The 17906-nt window shown below is 44.1% G+C and overlaps 1 protein-coding gene across 1 annotated transcript in view; it reads left to right on the top strand.

Moving 5' to 3' along the window:
- Positions 1 to 2112: 2112 nt before the first annotated feature.
- Positions 2113 to 17906, top strand: part of LOC136858316 (uncharacterized) — a 96241-nt gene continuing 80447 nt past the window's right edge. Inside the window, exons 1-3 of the mRNA XM_067137766.2 lie at positions 2113 to 2176; positions 2283 to 2494; positions 15779 to 15920. Coding sequence (XP_066993867.2) covers positions 2113 to 2176; positions 2283 to 2494; positions 15779 to 15920 — 418 coding nt within the window. The remainder of the gene's footprint in view (positions 2177 to 2282; positions 2495 to 15778; positions 15921 to 17906) is intronic.

The following is a 17906-nucleotide window of genomic DNA, read 5'->3' as shown; positions in this document are numbered from 1 at the left end:
CTAGGTGGCCCGCCCCTCCCCTTCGGGGAGGGGAATGAAAACATCCCCCTTGGTCCTTGGTCCCACCGTCGGCAGTCCTGAAGATTGTTTTCCGTGATTTCCCATCTTCACACCATTCCCATCCTCGCGTCGCCGAAAACCTTCGATGTGTTTGACGTTAAACCACTAGCAAAAATAAATAAATAAATAAATAAATAAATAAATAAATAAATAAATAAATAAATAAATAAATAAATAAATAACATTCTTAGCGCTGTAAATCCTGCGTACACATTGTTGCAGTGAGAATCTCTCCTGAAACGGGTTAGGGAAAATCACTGAATTATATAAACGTAGCCGTCTGAGCGCAAGGGTGGTCATGACTCAGAACATGTCCGAGATGCCCACTCCTATTTCATAGTACCGGATATCCCGACTCTTGCGACCACTTATTAGGCCACTCAGCCGCTGTTCATGGTTCACGGAGTAGTATGTGACCACAGTAACCCATACTAGGAACCATAATTTTATATAGGAAATTAAATTCTAAATCCTTTATGTAGTTTATAATCCTTTTGTTTGCAGACTAACAATTTACCCATTAATTTCGTTTTTATCAGGCACAGCGCACGTGAAAGCAAAACAAAAAAAATGCGTATAAACAGTTTAAAATATTAAATTCAATTCTATGTACACTAGGTAAGCTCAATTTTCATTAACAGGACCTACTAACCGTTTAGTTTGCGTTCTCACTTTTAAGGCTCCCATTCGTACATTTTCTTCTAACTTGCTTCACACACATTGTCTCGTTAAGACCGAGTGCAATAGTAAGTAGTCTCAAAATGTCTGAATTCTAGATGACAGATAATAATAATAATAATAATAATAATAATAATAATAATAATAATAATAATATTTCCTTTACGTCCCACTAACTACTTTTACGGTTTTCGGAGACGCCGAGGTGCCGGAATTTATTCCCGCAGGAGTTCTTTTACGTGCCAGTAAATCTACCGACACGAGGCTGACATATTTGAGCACCTTCAAATATCACCGGACTGAGCCAGGATCGAACCTGCCAATTTGGGGTCAGAGGCCAGCGCCTCAACCGTCTGAGCCACTCAGCCCGGCAAAAAAAAAAAGTGAATTTACATTGTATGTTGTCATGGCCGTGTTGCCTATGTGTAGATGGTTCCATAAATGGTCATAATTTGGAAGTGTAACTTAAGTTTTGATTCGTCCTCGTAGCTGTATTACCCGACCCTGCTCGGGTACTTTATCGACAGTTTACATTAGATATTTTATTACCTGTTAATTATGTTAGAACCAATTTTTTGTAGATTTCTTTATTGAAACGTTGCCTAATATTTTAAGAACTATTTTGTAGATTAAGAGTTATTTTTATGTGTTTAATTTCATATTCGCTATACAGATTATTTTTTCTCGGTAATTAAACTAATCTCGATCAGTTCTTACATTTTCTTCATCACCGCTCCTCACCATGCCTATATAATTGAACTGGTATTGAAATGGCATCCAGGGTGTCACAATACATCTGAGCAGCCGCGGAAAGTATGAATTCGACCCCAATATTGGTCGTTTTCGATTTCTAGGGGTGTCTTACCCCTCCAGTATCTTTTCGAGATAATGATTTGTATTTGTACGAATTTTGATTGAGAGGTATTCAGTAAGGTACTGTACACACATCTTGTAATTTTGATCATTTTCCCTTTCACATCTTTTACTTTAGTATTTGTATTACCTATTTGAAATGATTTTTGTGAGTTTTCTTAATTGTGATGTTCATTGATAAGTAATGAATTCTTTGTAGATTTTACGTTTTAGTTTGGGATTATTTATTTTTGCATTAAAGTATCTCCTAGTGGCGACCCAGATTGTATGGGCGTTAGCCTACTTGATCCTTTCAAACAAATAATAAAAATAAGTTATAACGTAATGTTACGTGTCGCATTTTAGACATAATTTACATGATTCGAACTGTCACTGGGACAGTCACCAATCAGATAAAGGACCCCGAAAAGTGTGTACTCAACACGAATCTTGGCCAATTTGAACATTTTATTTTTCACCCTTCCTGAATCACCATGCCGATGAGTGCTGAACTTGGACTTCATGGACATTCGATGTGTCACTCTTCATCTCAGTGACCACAAAAACTATGACCTTCAACTTAAAGGTATCCGGAGTGTCAGTATTCATCAAAGTGACCCCGAAAGTTTTGGAATCGACAGTAATGTTTGTCATTTTCTATTAATTTCGGGGATGTTTCTACTTTGTTGCAGTATCCCGTAAACTACGGCTCATGGAGGTCCGTGTCCCAACACTGGTCGATGTACGAGACTCAAATGCCACCTTGGAATGTCGTTTCGAGCTGGGAGCTGGCCAAGGGCTCTATTCCGTGAAATGGTACAAGGACGATCTGGAGTTCTTTCGGTATATGCCGGACAACAGACCACCCGAGTGGTCATTTCCGGTATCAGGAGTGACGTTACAGGTATGTACAATAGTGAAAATACAGTACAAACAATTAAATTGAAGGCCACGTAGGTAATATAAGGCTCCTCATATCGATGCAGGAAGGTAAGTCAAAAGATATTTCGAGAAAGCTACCGAAGTTATTCAAGCAATTGTCATAGCTTAAAATGTGGGTCTTCTTTCCTTGATGATAATCCTGTTCATTGAACACCTCTGATTAAGGGTTAAATGTTTGTTCTCCCGTATTATTTCATCAATGGCATTAACTAAGGCGTCTGATGTTAAAGAACGGCCATTGCACTCTTCATCTGCTCACAGTCCTTCGAGCCTCAGCAAATTCACAGAGCCAGTTCCATGCTTACTGGGTAGACGTAACTTTCTTTCCGTACATAGACGCTATCCTCTTGTGAATATTGACAGGAACCATGAATTTACCCGCGGGAAACGGACCTTCTCCCACGACCACTCATTTGGAGCCTTCGTCATTTTGTAACTGTCACTGTTCCAACGTTCTGGTTTACTGACTTGCACGCCTGTGAGTACAAATTATCGGGTACAGCGAACTCTGTTCCTTTGTTTCTAAACAGCTTAACTGAAACCATCTGATAGTTCTTTCACCTCAGCTCTTTCCATTTTATGTATAGGATCTCTCCTTTTATGAGTCGATTCCATCATACCCAACCTTGTTCCTTTCATGGATGCAGCTGTCTCCCTGTTGCCCTTCATCATCTATTTTTCATCTTTTCTTAAGTGCTAGGCTGAGTGGCTTAGATAGAAAACAGGATTTCTGAGCCCAAGTTCGTGGGACCGATCTCAGCTCAGACTGGTGGTACTTGAAGGTTAGCCTTGTTTGGTAGGTTGTAAAAGATCTACGGAAATCCATTTCTGCACTTCCTGGACTTCAGCCTCTCCAAAATCTGTAAAACTGCCAAACATTATCATTGTTGCTTTCCTTTATTTCCTCGTTCATGAACTCCATCGGTTTCCAATCTCATCATCCTGCTGGGGATTAGTGGTAGAGTTCATACCCGGCAGAGTTATTCTAATTTTTGAAGGGCGGAAATACGTCAGTTCGATACTCCATGTCTTACATTGTCGGCCTTTAAATTATCTTTGATGATCCATTTGGTGTTTACCCGTCAAAATTAATCAAAATTCAACTACTGACACCGAAGAGAGATTTGGTTTATCCTATCCTCTAGTAGGCTTAGAGTAAAATGGAACGTCGAAACTCATGAGCAGGCAGCCAGATGGCGCCAAGTTAGAAATGTCTGCACGCGATGTTTGAGACTGCACAGTTATTCTTTTCTTCCCGTTATGGCCTTATAGGGACCACGTGCGAATTTCATTTCCTCAGCCTTTGAAGTCTCCCCTTCCTTTCTTTCCAGTACTCTTTCTTCGCTGAGTTTCTCCTTCTTATATTATTATTTTTATTATTATGATCTATCATTATTACACACTGTACTTATGTTCCCCACTCATTAGGTCTACATCTTCATACCATCTCAGTCTTGACTTTTGTGATTCTGTCAGTTTCAGTGATCCTCTGATGAATCAATTCCTGTGCCTCGTTAAACATTTTATCCGTCATAACATTTTCAATCTGGCAACAGGCAGATTTCTTGTGTGCTAAATCATCAGAGGGGCTGTTTCTCTTTCACTCAATAGAACTGATCTGACAACAGTGATTTTGACGTTCTTTATGGTTGTGATGGGCATTTTGTTATCAGAGGACTCATAACATTTCTCACAAATATCTCATTCGAGAAAGGACTTAGATTCTTAATTCTCGCTCCACTGTTCTGCTTCATTTCACAGAAACAAGTTATCTGAAGTGTTCGCTTCCAGATGTTCCAGTTTACCTTACCATATCCCAGTTCATTTACACACAGACACTCGGTCTTCCCTCAGCTAACCTTTAAACTTCTGCTCTCCACGGATTCACACCATTCTTCTAATTTCTGCTTTGCCTCATTCTTAGATCTGGAACATATGTAGGACGATATCATCTGCGTGCACAATGCTCCATGCTGCGCTCATTCTGGCCTGTTCTGTCACAGTAGCCTTCACTATGTTAAAAAGGAGAACGCTTAAGTCCGAACATTGATGGGTTCATGACTACCATGTCAAGTCTTTCCCGTTTTATTTTAAAGTAGAAAAACCCTTACTGCTTTGCAGCACAGCGAATGTTATTATTATTATTATTATTATTATTATTATTATTATTATTATTATTATTATTATTATTATTATTATCATCATCATCATCATCATCATCATCATCTGTTTACCCTCCAGGTTCGGTTTTTCCCTCGGACTTAGCGAGGGATCCCACCTCTCCCCCCTCAAGGGCAGTGTCCTGGAACTTCAGACTCTTGGTCGAGGGATACAACTGGGGAGAATGACCAGTACCTCGCCTAGGCGGCCTCACCTGCTATGCTGAACAGGGGCCTTGCGGGGGATGGGGAAGATTGGAAGGGATAGACAAGGAAGAGGGAAGGAAGCGGCCGTAGCCCTAAGTTAGGTACCATCCCGGCATTTGCCTGGAGGAGAAGTGAGAAACCACGGAAAACCACTTTCAGGATGGCTGAGGTGGGAATGGAACCCACCTCTACTCAGTTGACTTCCCGAGGCTGAGTGGACCCTGTTCCAGCCCTCGTACCACTTTTCAAATTTCGTGGCAGAGCCGGGAATCGAACTCGGACCTCCGGGGGTGGCAGCTAATCACGCTAATCACTACACCACAGAGGCGACCATTATTATTATTATTATTATTATTATTATTATTATTATTATTATTATTATTATCATCATTTTACCTCTCGTCTTCCGAATGGTCAACGTAGTGGCCTTCGGCTCACCTTAATACACACCTTCATTTACGCATAACACTTTGCACTACCAACTACCACAGAAACACGCAGTAATACACTCCTACTGAAAGGGTTGCCGTCAGAAAGGGCACCTGGCCATAAAAATGTGCCAAATTCACACCCGACAGGAACATTGTTATTCCTTTTTCCATAGCACTTTAACGCCCTGTTAACGTCATGTTTTCGGCGAAGATTTGACAGGAAAAGTTTGACAGGAAGGAAGCGACGACTGAATCAATTAAGGCACAGCCCTAGGATTTACCTGTTGTAAAAACGGGGTTACCGACGATGGTGTCAAAAGCTATCTCTCTAAATCAAGCTTACAGGTACACTACCCGTACCCCTAATATTACTATTTGAGCATACCCTCCTGTGTAACACCTTTCTCGACATCTGTGATCATAGGTATAGGGTAGATCTTAGCACAGTCAAGTGAAATTTAATAGTGCTTAAATGCAGGAGACCAGTGCTAGTAGTACGTTTGAAGGCAAAATACTGGCACTTAGGGGTTATTTTCAGTTGATAGTTGGTGAAATGACGTTCAGTACGTAGTTATATTTTATATCTACTCTGCATTCTATGGCGAGCCTGTGATGTGTGATAGTTGTTAACAGCGCGATGATGCAGTAATGGTTTTTTAATGACTAATACATTATATTATCAACCCTATACCAACATATCCACAAATTAATTATAGCGTGGCTATGAAAACTTTACACTCTCGTTTACTGCGCACATATGGAAACTGATCGAAGAGTAGCAAATGTGTGTAGACATTGGCGGACACTACCTGCAATGTAATCTGTATTTATTTTGTTTCAAACAATGGTTTATCTTTCTTTCTTTCTTTCTTAATCTGCTTATCCTCCAGGGTTGGTTTTTCCCTCGGACTCAGCGAGGGATCCCACCTCTACCACCCCAAAGGGCAGTCTCCTGGAGCTTCAGACTCTGGGCCTGGGGATACAACTGGGGAGAATGACCAGTACCTCGCCCAGGCGGCCTCACATCCTATGCTGAACAGGGGCCTTGGCGGGGGATGGGAAGAGTGGAAGGGATAGACAAGGAAGAGGGAAGGAAGTGGCCGTGGCCTTAAGTTAGGTACCATCCCGGCATTTGCCTGGAGGAGAAGTGGGAAACCACGGGAAACCACTTCCAGGATGGCTGAGGTGAGAATCGAACCCACCTCTACTCAGTTGACCTCCCGAGGCTGAGTGCACCCCGTTTCAGCCCTCGTACCACTTTTCAAATTTCGTGACAGTGTCGGGAATCGAACCCGGGCCTCCGGGGGTGGCAGCTAATCACACTAAAAATGGTTTATGAGAATTGAGAACATAATATATACAGTGTGATTCAGCAGCCCCTTCCAATATCGTTTGCTGCAGCCCAATTAACTTGCAGGTGTACTGTATGGTACTAATGTTCAGTGAGCACATTTTGAACACGATTCTGAATCATAGCAAAATGTTATATCATCCGTTTGCAAAACATGACGCCTTGAAATCATGTAGCGACGTCCTTTTACCATGTATCTATGTTAATATTTCGTGCCTCGTGAAAGGGTGTAACGAAGAGGGGAATCATCATCATCATCATCATCATATGTTTACCCTCCAGGTTCGGTTTTTCCCTCGGACTTAGCGAGGGATCCCACCTCTACCGCCTCAAGGGCAGTGTCCTGGAGCTTCAGACTCTTGGTCGCGGGATACAACTGGGGAGTGTGACCAGTACATCGCCCAGGCGGCCTCACCTGCTATGCTGAACAGGGGCCTTGTGGAGGGATGGGAAGATTGGAAGGGATAGGCAAGGAAGAGGGAAGGAAGCGGCCGCGGCCTTAAGTTAGGTACCATCCCGGCATTCGCCTGGAGGAGAAGTGGGAAACCACGGAAAACCACTTCCAGGATGGCTGAGGCGGGAATCGAACCCACCTCTACTCAGTTGACCTCCCGAGGCTGAGTAGACCCCGTTCCAGCCCTCGTACCACTTTTCAAATTTCGTGGCAGAGCCGGGAATCGAACCCGGGCCTCCGGAGGTGGCAGCTAATCACGCTAACCACTACACCACAGAGGCGGACAGAGGGGAATCATCATCATCATCATCATCTGTTTACCCTCCAGGTTCGGTTTTTCCCTCGGACTTAGCGATGGATCCCACCTCTACCGCCTCAAGGGCAGTGTCCTGGAGCTTCAGACTCTTGGTCGGGGGATACAGCTGGGGAGTATGACCAGTACCTCGCCCAGGCGGCCTCACCTGCTATGCTGAACAGGGGCCTTGTGGAGGGATGGGAAGATTGGAAGGTATAGGCAAGGAAGAGGAAGGAAGCGGCCGTGGCCTTAAGTTAGGTACCATCCCGGCATTCGCCTGGAGGAGAAGTGGGAAACCACGGAAAACCACTTCCAGGATGGCTGAGGTGGGAATCGAACCCACCTCTACTCAGTTGACCTCCCGAGGCTGAGTGGACCCCGTTCCAGCCCTCGTACCACTTTTCAAATTTCGTGGCAGAGCCGGGAATCGAACCCGGGCCTCCGGGGGTGGCAGCTAATCACGCTAACCACTACACCACAGAGGCGGACCAGAGGGGAATCGATGCATTAAAATTTGGTAACAGTGCAGTAATTAATGTCTTAACCACAGAACCGGATGGCGTATGTACGCTGCTCTCGTCGTACTACCAGCATGTTTCCAGCAGTGTAGCGTAGCGGATGTGGTTTGGCGCTCGCCTAGCAACCGACGGAATGTGTCGGTGGCGGTTCGAATCGTGCATCCTTCAAATATTTTTTCATCGGTATGATGTTTGAATACGTAAACACAGGCCCACATTTGCCACATTCAAACAGTAGAATGGCGCTGTTATTCATCTTGTGCCCTGCGCATACTCCGCTGGTTAGGGCCTGAATATACTGTAATCTCTGCTGTCATTCGGCATGTTTTCCACAGAGGGATACGTTGACGTGCTCTTCATTTATGGGGAAGCAAGACAACACCCGTGCAGGCACTACGTCAGTACCAGGAACGGTATCCCGACAGGCGACACCCGGCTGCTACGACATTCCGCCATGTTGAAAGACGCCTAAGGAAAAGAGGCGTGATTTCCAACGAGCCACCAGTCCGCGATAGGCCCGTTACATCGGATGAAACAGAAGAGGGCGTTATGGAGGCAGCTCGTAGTAATCCACACATCAGTACAAGAGCGACTGCACAACAGGTGAACCCAGCCGCCATCCGTCTGGCGAATAGTGCATGAACATATTTTTTACAAGCTTTTTATAAATGGCACACCGACACAGATAGGTCTTATGGTGACGATAGGATTGGAAAGGGTAAGGAGTGGGAAAGGAATGGCGTGGACTTTCTTCAGGTATAGTCCCAGCATTTGTATGGTGTGAAAATGGGAAACCAAGGAAAACCATCTTTAGGGCTGCCAACAGTGGGGTTCGAACACACTATCTCCCGAATACTGGTTACTGGCCTCACTTAAGCGACTGCAGCTATCGAGCTCGGTGAACACAAATTTCACTCACACCATTTTGAGCTACACCTAAAGCTTCATGGGCAGCATTTCGAAGCTCCAATGGAGTTCTGTAAGTGGCTATTGTGCAGACTGACAATGATGCAGCATTCGTATCGCATATCTTGTTCTCGGACGAATCGCGCTTCCACAATAATGGGAACGTCAATCGCCACAACATGGACTGTTGGAGTCCCGACGATCCTCATTGGGTGCGACAGGCGGCCTATCAAGTACGATGGTGAGTGAGTATTTGGTGTGGAATCATAGGGGATTGGACCTTTTTTCTTTCAGGGCCATTCGACGGGCCTACGCTACCTGCACATTTTGCGTCAGGAACTCCCACTGCTGCTAGAGGTTGTGCCCTTGCACGATCGTTTGACGATGCGATTGCAAAAGGATGGAGCTCCACCACATTCGACTTTGCCCGTTCGTAACCTTCTGAACAAGGAACTACCAGCGAAATAGATAGGACGAGGAGGCTCTGTTCCTTGGCCCACCAAATCATGGGATTTAACGCCGTTAGACTTCTTCTTGTGGCGACATTTGAGGAAAGTCGTTTACACTCAAGCACCGGAATACCCCGACAAGTTCCGGCAACTGATCACGGACGCTTGCCGAGCAATTACACCTGGAATGCTTCAGCGCGCAAGACGATCTATTGGACACCGGGCCCGAATGTGCATAAACCAAAACGGTCATCACATCGAGCATTTCCTGTGATTAAACATTGTCAGGGCAGTTGTGTTCCTATTATTTCCGGTCTGTATGTGTCCGGCCTCCTAACAAATCGGCCCTTCCTAAGGCCACAAACACATTCACTCACACACAATTTGCGTGAAAGCGGGTATTGAACTTACATCGCGTGCTGTACGTATTAGAAAAATATTTCAAAATTTTGTAATCATTGTCCCGGGCTCGAACCTCCCACCTAACATGCAAGCCCGCTCCGCCACACCTTTACGAGCTAGACTACGGTTCCGTACAACGCATTGGGCAGCTTATGGCTGTCACATTATCAGTTTAGTGTTTCGCCGGCGTATCAGTTTCATATGATCTAGAAGGCACGCATATGTCTTCCAGTGTTTAATACGTGTATAACATTACGGCGCCCTATCATGGTGAGGCGGTAAATACCAAGATATCCGGTTGTGTTGTCTAAGCATACCGGCAGGGCAGATATTCTCAGGATGGAATGAATACCGTATTGTTGGTTGAATAAAACTACAATGGAATGGGCAGCTGAACCACGCTGTATAGTACCAATCACGTTGGAACGTCACAATTAATACAGATGTGCAGATTCAACTATTCATAATGAATTAAACCCTTTCTTATAAACGTAGAGTTACTATCGTGATGTTACGACGGTAAGTTTGCATCTTACCTGGAGACCCGTTGATCGATCCTCAGCTCGTGAAAGATAATTCTAGAGTGAGGGTTCAAATAGGATCACTCTGGCTAGTGCGATCAACCAAGTATCTGTTTGACATTGGAGGCAGTGGGGACTGTTATGCCAAGCAATCGGCTGAAGATGTCGTCAGACCGATCACCCGATACTTCAGTATCTACAGGCTATCCCATTGGACAGCAGCTAGACAGAAAAAGGCTCTTATTGGGCTGTTTGTACCACGAAGTGTGATTTAATCTGCTTATAGGTATGGCAAAAAATAGATTTTTGTTGATAAAATAAAGAAATAGAACTGATAAAAGTGGTCATCTTTCTTAGATATCCTGAAGGTACATCATGTCTGAATGTGAGATTATTATAACTCACCGGAACAAGTTAGTAGTGCTGGTTGCTGATTTTAAAGGAATAGCATAGAAAAGAAAATTGAAGGAGCATGGAGGTGACTTAGGCGTCACAAACATCACACTATTAGGGACGGAAGAGAGCAAAAGTTGAGCTAGGAAATTCGGATAGTAAATGATAAGGGCCTGGTACAATTAAGTGGAAGCAAACTGAATTGGACTGGATTCCAGTCCATTTGCCATCCGCGCTCGTGAAAGGCTTATAATTCTAGAGTGAGGGAAGCTCCTGAAAGTTTTTTTGATATTTGTTTTACGTCGCACCGACGCAGATAGGTCTTATGGCGACGATGGTACAGGAAAGGCCTAGGAATGGGAAGGAAGCGGCCGTGACCTTAATTAAGGTACAGCCCCAGCATTTGCCTGGTGTGAAAATGGGAAACCAGGGAAATCTATCTTCAGGGCTGCCGACAGTGGGATTCGAACCCACTATCTCCCGGATGCGAGTTTACAGCTGCGCGCCCGTAACCAGAAGGCCAACTCGCCCAGACTGAAAGGGTTATAAAGGAGGACTCTAATGCTGTCAATTTAAATATAAGTTGGGCAGCAACACAAACCAGTGTTAGGAGGGTTATTTTATGTCATGTCAATTGTGTTGTAGCTCTTTGTATATATAATCCCGTTGCTTACACGAAATTATGAGAGTACTGTAGCCCTTATAACAATGCAGAATGTCTCACTGGTTTCTTTTTTTTGCTAGGGGCTTTACGTCGCGCCGACACAGATAGGTCTTATGGCGACGATGGGATAGGAAAGGCCTAGGAGTTGGAAGGAAGCGGCCGTGGCCTTCATTAAGGTACAGCCCCAGCATTTGCCTGGTGTGAAAATGGGAAACCACGGAAGAACATTTTCAGGGCTGTTGATAGTGGGATTCGAACCTACTATCTCCCGGATGCAAGCTCACTGGTTTCGTTATAAACTCAAATCGTTTTCAAAACTGCTAGGGACCCAAAAAAAAATGTTTATACATTGAAAACATTAAAGATTATAATAAATGTTGAGTCAAATACCACTCATTGACTGAGTTATCGCCATATCTCAGATACCCGTAGTATAGAATTTAAAATTTCACACAGTAGTTGGCCTTATATCATAGGTGCGCATAAAGAAAAGGGATTGAAATAGGGGTTAAATCCTCGAAAAGTAAAATATTCATTCCGCCAAAACCATTTCCATACAAATATTTAATCGTTGTAGCAGAGATATTGAGGTATTTACTTGTACTAATGGGATTTAGATGTAGATTTTACCAAGAATTATTCCATTTCAGGTGGTCTCCTCGAGTTTTAACTTTATTCAAAGTCATCTTCAGCCTATAAATACAACAGATATAACATGCTTCGTTACATAAATACAGACTCTATATGTTAGTCGTACGAAGTAAAGTGCGTATACTGTAAACATGTAAAACATAAAATAAGAAATATATTTAAAAATCGCTGGACAAACCTTTTGTGTGAACGTTGGACAAACACAAATTACAGACAAATGAGAATTGGGTACCGGAAATAATGCAAGTTAAGTGGTAGAACTGCACCATTTATAATTAAAAGTGTAAAGGGAAAGAAGTTTGTTCGTTCATACATACCTCTTGTTATTTTTTCTGGGCACACTTTCGTATTTGTATAATTTCTAAAGAGTTCAATATGGAGCCCATGGTTTCAATGCAAAGAATATTGAGATTTTGATTCCGATTGTAAAAATATTGTTTATTAAGAGGTATTTGGAGAATTGTGACTCTGCGGGCTTATATAGTTTCTATGATCTGATATGTTGTTTCGTTATGATTTTAAAGTTTCGTCCTGTCTGACCGACGAAATCGGCACTGGAGTCACCGCACTGTAATTTGTATACACCGTTTTAATTTTTGTAACTGTTGGTATCCTCAGTTTTCAATAATTTGAGAAATGGAACTACATTTAAACTCTATGGAATAACACTGTCTTTGTAGCAGAGTTCAAAGGATTTCAGAAACTCGACCGTATTTCAAAATGTTAAGAAGATATAACGCTATTTCTTATGGCATAATCTATACGTGGTAGCAGGTTGACGAAACAGATCCTAACACAAGTTTAGAATCTCAGACCTAGATGAGCGGGATAACAGAAGAAAAAGCCCTAGACAGACGCATTTTTAAACAAAAATGCAGGATTGGAGGATACCTCAGATGAGGTCAAACAAACGAAACGACATCCCTGGTCAAAGGACATGAGAAATGCTTATATTAAGAGAATGAAGGACATGTGAGCAAGGATACGTGAAAATGGTTGGAAAACTAAATAAACATGGTCCAATGAGGCCGTAACGATGTAATAATAATAATAATAATAATAATAATAATAATAATAATAATAAGGTCCGCCTCTGTGGTGTAGTGGTTAGCGTGATTAGCTGCCACCCCCGGAGGCCCGGGTTCGATTCCCGGCTCTGCCACGAAATTTGAAAAGTGGTACGAGGGCTGGAACGGGGTCCACTCAGCCTCGGGAGGTCAACTGAGTAGAGGTGGGTTCGATTCCCACCTCAGCCATCCTGGAAGTGGTTTTCTGTGGTTTCCCACTTCTCCTCCAGGCGAATGCCGGGATGGTACCTAACTTAAGGCCACGGCCGCTTCCTTCCCTCTTCCTTGTCTATCCCTTCCAATCTTCCCATCCCTCCACAAGGCCCCTGTTCAGCATAGCAGGTGAGGCCGCCTGGGCGAGGTACTGGTCATACTCCCCAGTTGTATCCCCCGACCAAGAGTCTGAAGCTCCAGGACACTGCCTTGGAGGTGGTAAAGGTGGAATCCCTCGCTCAGTCCGAGGGAAAAACCTAACCTGGAGGGTAAACAGATGATGATGATAATAATAATAATAATAATAATAATAATAATAATAATAATAATAATAATAATAATAATAATAATAATAATAATAACGTTGTTTGTTTCGCGTCCCTTAATAATGACGCCATTGAACATGAAGCTCATTGGGAACCTTAGACTGACCAGGGTATTACTGCCCAACCAGATAGCATACATATATCGTTCGTGAGGTACAAGAGTGTCACAACTCAAATAAAATACGAATTTGGAGTTAATGTACTCTCTATAAATGCAGATTTGTTTTTCTTTCAGCAGCAACAGCAGCATGTCTTGTAGTTCAATATTCCACCAACAAATGGCAGACCGAGCTCGATAGCTGCAGTCGCTTAAGTGCGGCCAGTATCCAGTATGCGGCAGATAGTGGGTTCGAACCCCACTGTCGGCAGCCCTGAAGATGGTTTTCCGTGGTTTTCCATTTTCACACCAGGCAAATGCTGGGGCTGTACGCTAATTAAGGCCACAGCCACTTTCTTCCCATTCCTAGCCCTTTCCTGTCCGATCGTCGCCATAAGACCTGTCTGTCGGTGCGACGTAAAGCAACTTACAAAAAAAAAAAAAAAGAACAGGCAGAAGTGCCGCTGTTGCATTCTCTGCTCTGTTGTTTACATTGACTGCAATATTGGAGGTTCTCAGTTTGCATCTGGAGCTCGGCAGTCGCGTAGCGCATTCTTTTGATCAATAGTTTCCAGTGTTGCAGAAGAATTCAATTATTGTCTCGAGTCCGTCCGAAACTCATTTATTCAGAACTTGTTTTCATTTAGTTCTGCCACAATTGTAGCTCACGAGTGATATATTGGATTGGCACACGGTGCACTCGACACTGTCCTCAGCCGTAGTGCTTGGCTTTTCTAATCAGGTCCGATAACCCTCATGTTAGCATCTCCAAAGTTGGGCTCATCAGGCTGATAAAAAGCCAGTTAGTTTAGGATTAAATGTGAGCTTTATTTATTTGTACACTGAGTGGCCAAAAATCACGGGAAGGGGTGTTCCATTACGAAATGTGCTGTGTATGACCCCTGAGCATTACGGCTAGCTGCCGCGTAGCTGTAGTCTGTCACAGACACCAGTGTCCTGAAGATGGCAACACTTCGCGAGTTGACCAAATTTGAACATGGGATGATACGCACGGCGCATGGATCATAGCATTGCGGAGATTATATACGAATTCGGGTTTCCGAAGTCAACAGTGTCGAGGGTCGATCTTCAATATCGCAGAGAGAATGTTACCACCCGTGTAAACCCCCGCACGGGAAGACCACAGATGTTTAACGAAAGGGACATCACGTCGCCTGTGTAGAACTATACTGGGCGCTAGACGGGCTACTGTGAGACAAATCACCGCCCAGTCAAATTTTGGGAGTCAGGAACCCATTTCTACCAGGACTGTAAAGAGGAAACTGCACCGCATTGGCTTCACCAGCTGACGACCAACTCGTGTCCCTTTGTTGACAGCTCCACGCAGAGCTCAACGACGTGCATGGGCCCGCGAATATCGGCAATGGATCATGGAATAGGGGCGGCGTGTGTTATGGTCCGATGAATTCCGGTTCCAGCTTATGGACGCGGGAGAGTGTGGCGTATGCCCCTTGAAGCTATGGATCCTGCGTGTCAACAAGGTTGTGTCCAGGTGGGAGGTGGCTCAGTTCTGGTCTGGGCGGCGTTCTCATGGTCGTCATTAGGCCTCATTGACCGGCTGCAGGGAGCGCTGTCAGGTGCACGTTATGTGGGCATTCTTTCAGACTATCTGCATCCCTTTCTGGCCCCAGAGTATTCTGTTGGAGATGCCATGTTTCAACAGACAATGCGTCATGTCACCGCTCTGTGGTGGCACGCGGGTGGTTGGAGGAGCACTCCAGTGAAATTAGGACCATGGATTGGCCGTCCAGATCCCCCGATATTAATCCAATCGTGCATTTATGGGATTCTGTTGATGCTGGTGTACTATCCATGAACCCCGCACCAACTACACAGTACCAATTGTGGGTAGCAGTGCAAAATGCGTGAGTCCAGATCCCTCCAGAACGATTCCAACACCTTGTAGAATCGCGCCTCGCCGTATTGTTGCCGTTTTGAGGACTCGCAGAGGAGTAACTCGTTATAAACATCACATCCAGTGTCTTTCCATGACTTTTGGTCACTCAGTCTAAATCGTACTTCAAAAAATTAATAGTCTATTTTCTGCACATGAGATGTATTCTTTCTTCAGGTGAGTGTACTGTGCCTCTTTGTAGCAGAAGTGTGTTCTTATTTTTCCAGGGTAATTCCTCCAACGAAGACAGTGTCCGTGTCACGTTGACACAGCTCTCGTTCAACAGCTCGGGGACGTACGGCTGTGAGGTGAGCACGGAGGCTCCGATCTTCGAGACGCTGCTACAGAAACAGAATATGACCGTCATGGGTGAGTTGTGGCATGTAAAATAAGAACAAGAGTGTGATAACTCAGCAGCTGTTTAAAATGAAATATAATTCCAAGTCCGCCTGTGTGGTGTAGTGCTTAGCATGATTAGCTGCCACCCCCGGAGACCTGGGTTCGATTCCCGGTTCTGTCACGAAATTTGAAAAGTGGTACGAGGGCTGGAACTGGATCCACTCAGCCTCGGGAGGACAACTGAGTACAGGCGAGTTCGATTCCTAAGTCAGCCATCCTCGAAGTGGTTTTCTGTGGTTTCCCACTTCTCCTCCAGGCAAATGCCGGGACAGTACCTACCTAACTTAAGGCCACAGCCACTTCCTTGCCTGTTCCTTCCTATCTTCCCATCCCTCCACAAGGCCCATATACAGAACAGCAGGTGAAGCCACCTGGGCGAGATACTGGTCCTCCTCCTCAAATTTATCCCCCCCCGACCCAAAGTCTCGCGCTCTAGGACACTGCCCTTGAGGCGGTACTTGGAGGTGGGATCCCTCGCTGAGTCTGAGGGATAAACCGACCCTGGAGGATAAATAGTTTAAGAAGAAGACATAATTCCAAACTCTCTCAGATAGTGTGACTCAAAATAACGCAAAATATAAATCGTGCTGAGATAATGTAGCTCTTAATGGCATACAATGCGCTGGTCATATCGTCTTGTCATTTAGTAATAATGGAGTAATCGTGTGGTGTGTAGTGTTACTTTGCGGTCAAGGTTTATTACACGAACGACAGTGTGGGGGTCGCACGAAGAGAATTTAAATATCGAATGATATGGTCAAGTTCCATCAGCACACATAATTAACACATGCCCATTTTTCCACAACAGGCTGATAATACTTGATTCCAACAAGCCGGAGCAACGATCCACAGTTTTTTCTGCATGAAGTATATCGAAGGCAGCTATATGAAAATTACTGGACAACAAAATAATTTTAAGAAATGGCGTTGCATGGATTGCTTGACCATACAGCAGCGTGATTTCTTCTTATGGGGTCATCTTAAGAAGGAGATTCACAGTACTCGACCTGCTGTTCAATGTCCCTGTGACCATATGAATTTCTCCACAGAGAATGTGACCATCTATCTGATGTTCCGTTCAAGAAATAAATTATCCGTATGAAATTCAACAACGGTATGCTTTGTACTAGTCGGGGTAGTGTGCCTGCCTCTTACACGGAGGCCCCGGGTACGATTTCCGGCCAGGTCAGGGATTTTATCTGGATCTGAGGGCTAGTTCCAGCTCCACTCAGCCTACGTGATTACAACTGAGGAGCTATCTGACGGTGAGATGGCGGCCCCGATCTACGAAGCCAAGAATGACGGCCGAGAGGATTCGTGCTGCCCACACGACACCTTATCATCTGAAGGCCTTCGGTCTGAGCAGCGGTCGCTTGGGAGGCCATGGCCCTTCGGGGCTGTTGCACCATGGGGTATTTTTATACTCTGAACTGTTGACTAGCTTACCCTTACTGATATATAAATCTGAATGGTGATCCGTTTATTTTTATTTCGTGTAAAAACCTCTTGAGTTATTGATCTCAAGCTGGGCAAGCTTATAACTTAAAATATAGCCTATTCACTACCACGATATTTCTTAAAGTGGCCATGCAGCGAACGAAAATGTGAATTATGTCAGAGGAAAATGTTTACTGTACAGTTAATACGCTGCCTAAATAGTGAAACCTATTAAAATAGAGCCTATCAAGTGTATTTAAGAAATTAACTTCCTAGAAACAAAGGTTTATTAGCATTTTCTTTTTAACTCTAACAGTTTTCCAGGAAAAATGCTTTTCAATGTTTTGACGCATGCGCTATCCGATGAAAACAAGAATATCGTGTAAACTTAAGAAAACGAGCATACCTAGGTTTTAGATAATAATGTTATTTGTTTAGATCTCAGTAACCACTTTTGCTGTTTTCGGAGTCGCCGAGGTGCCGGAATTTAGCCCCGCAGGAGTCCTCTCACGTGCCAGT

The sequence above is a fragment of the Anabrus simplex genome, chromosome 1, assembly GCF_040414725.1.
Source record: "Anabrus simplex isolate iqAnaSimp1 chromosome 1, ASM4041472v1, whole genome shotgun sequence".
Taxonomy (NCBI): Eukaryota; Metazoa; Arthropoda; class Insecta; order Orthoptera; family Tettigoniidae; genus Anabrus; species Anabrus simplex.
The sequence above is the reverse complement of the archived record's forward strand: the minus strand, read 5'-3'. Positions and strand labels throughout refer to the sequence as shown.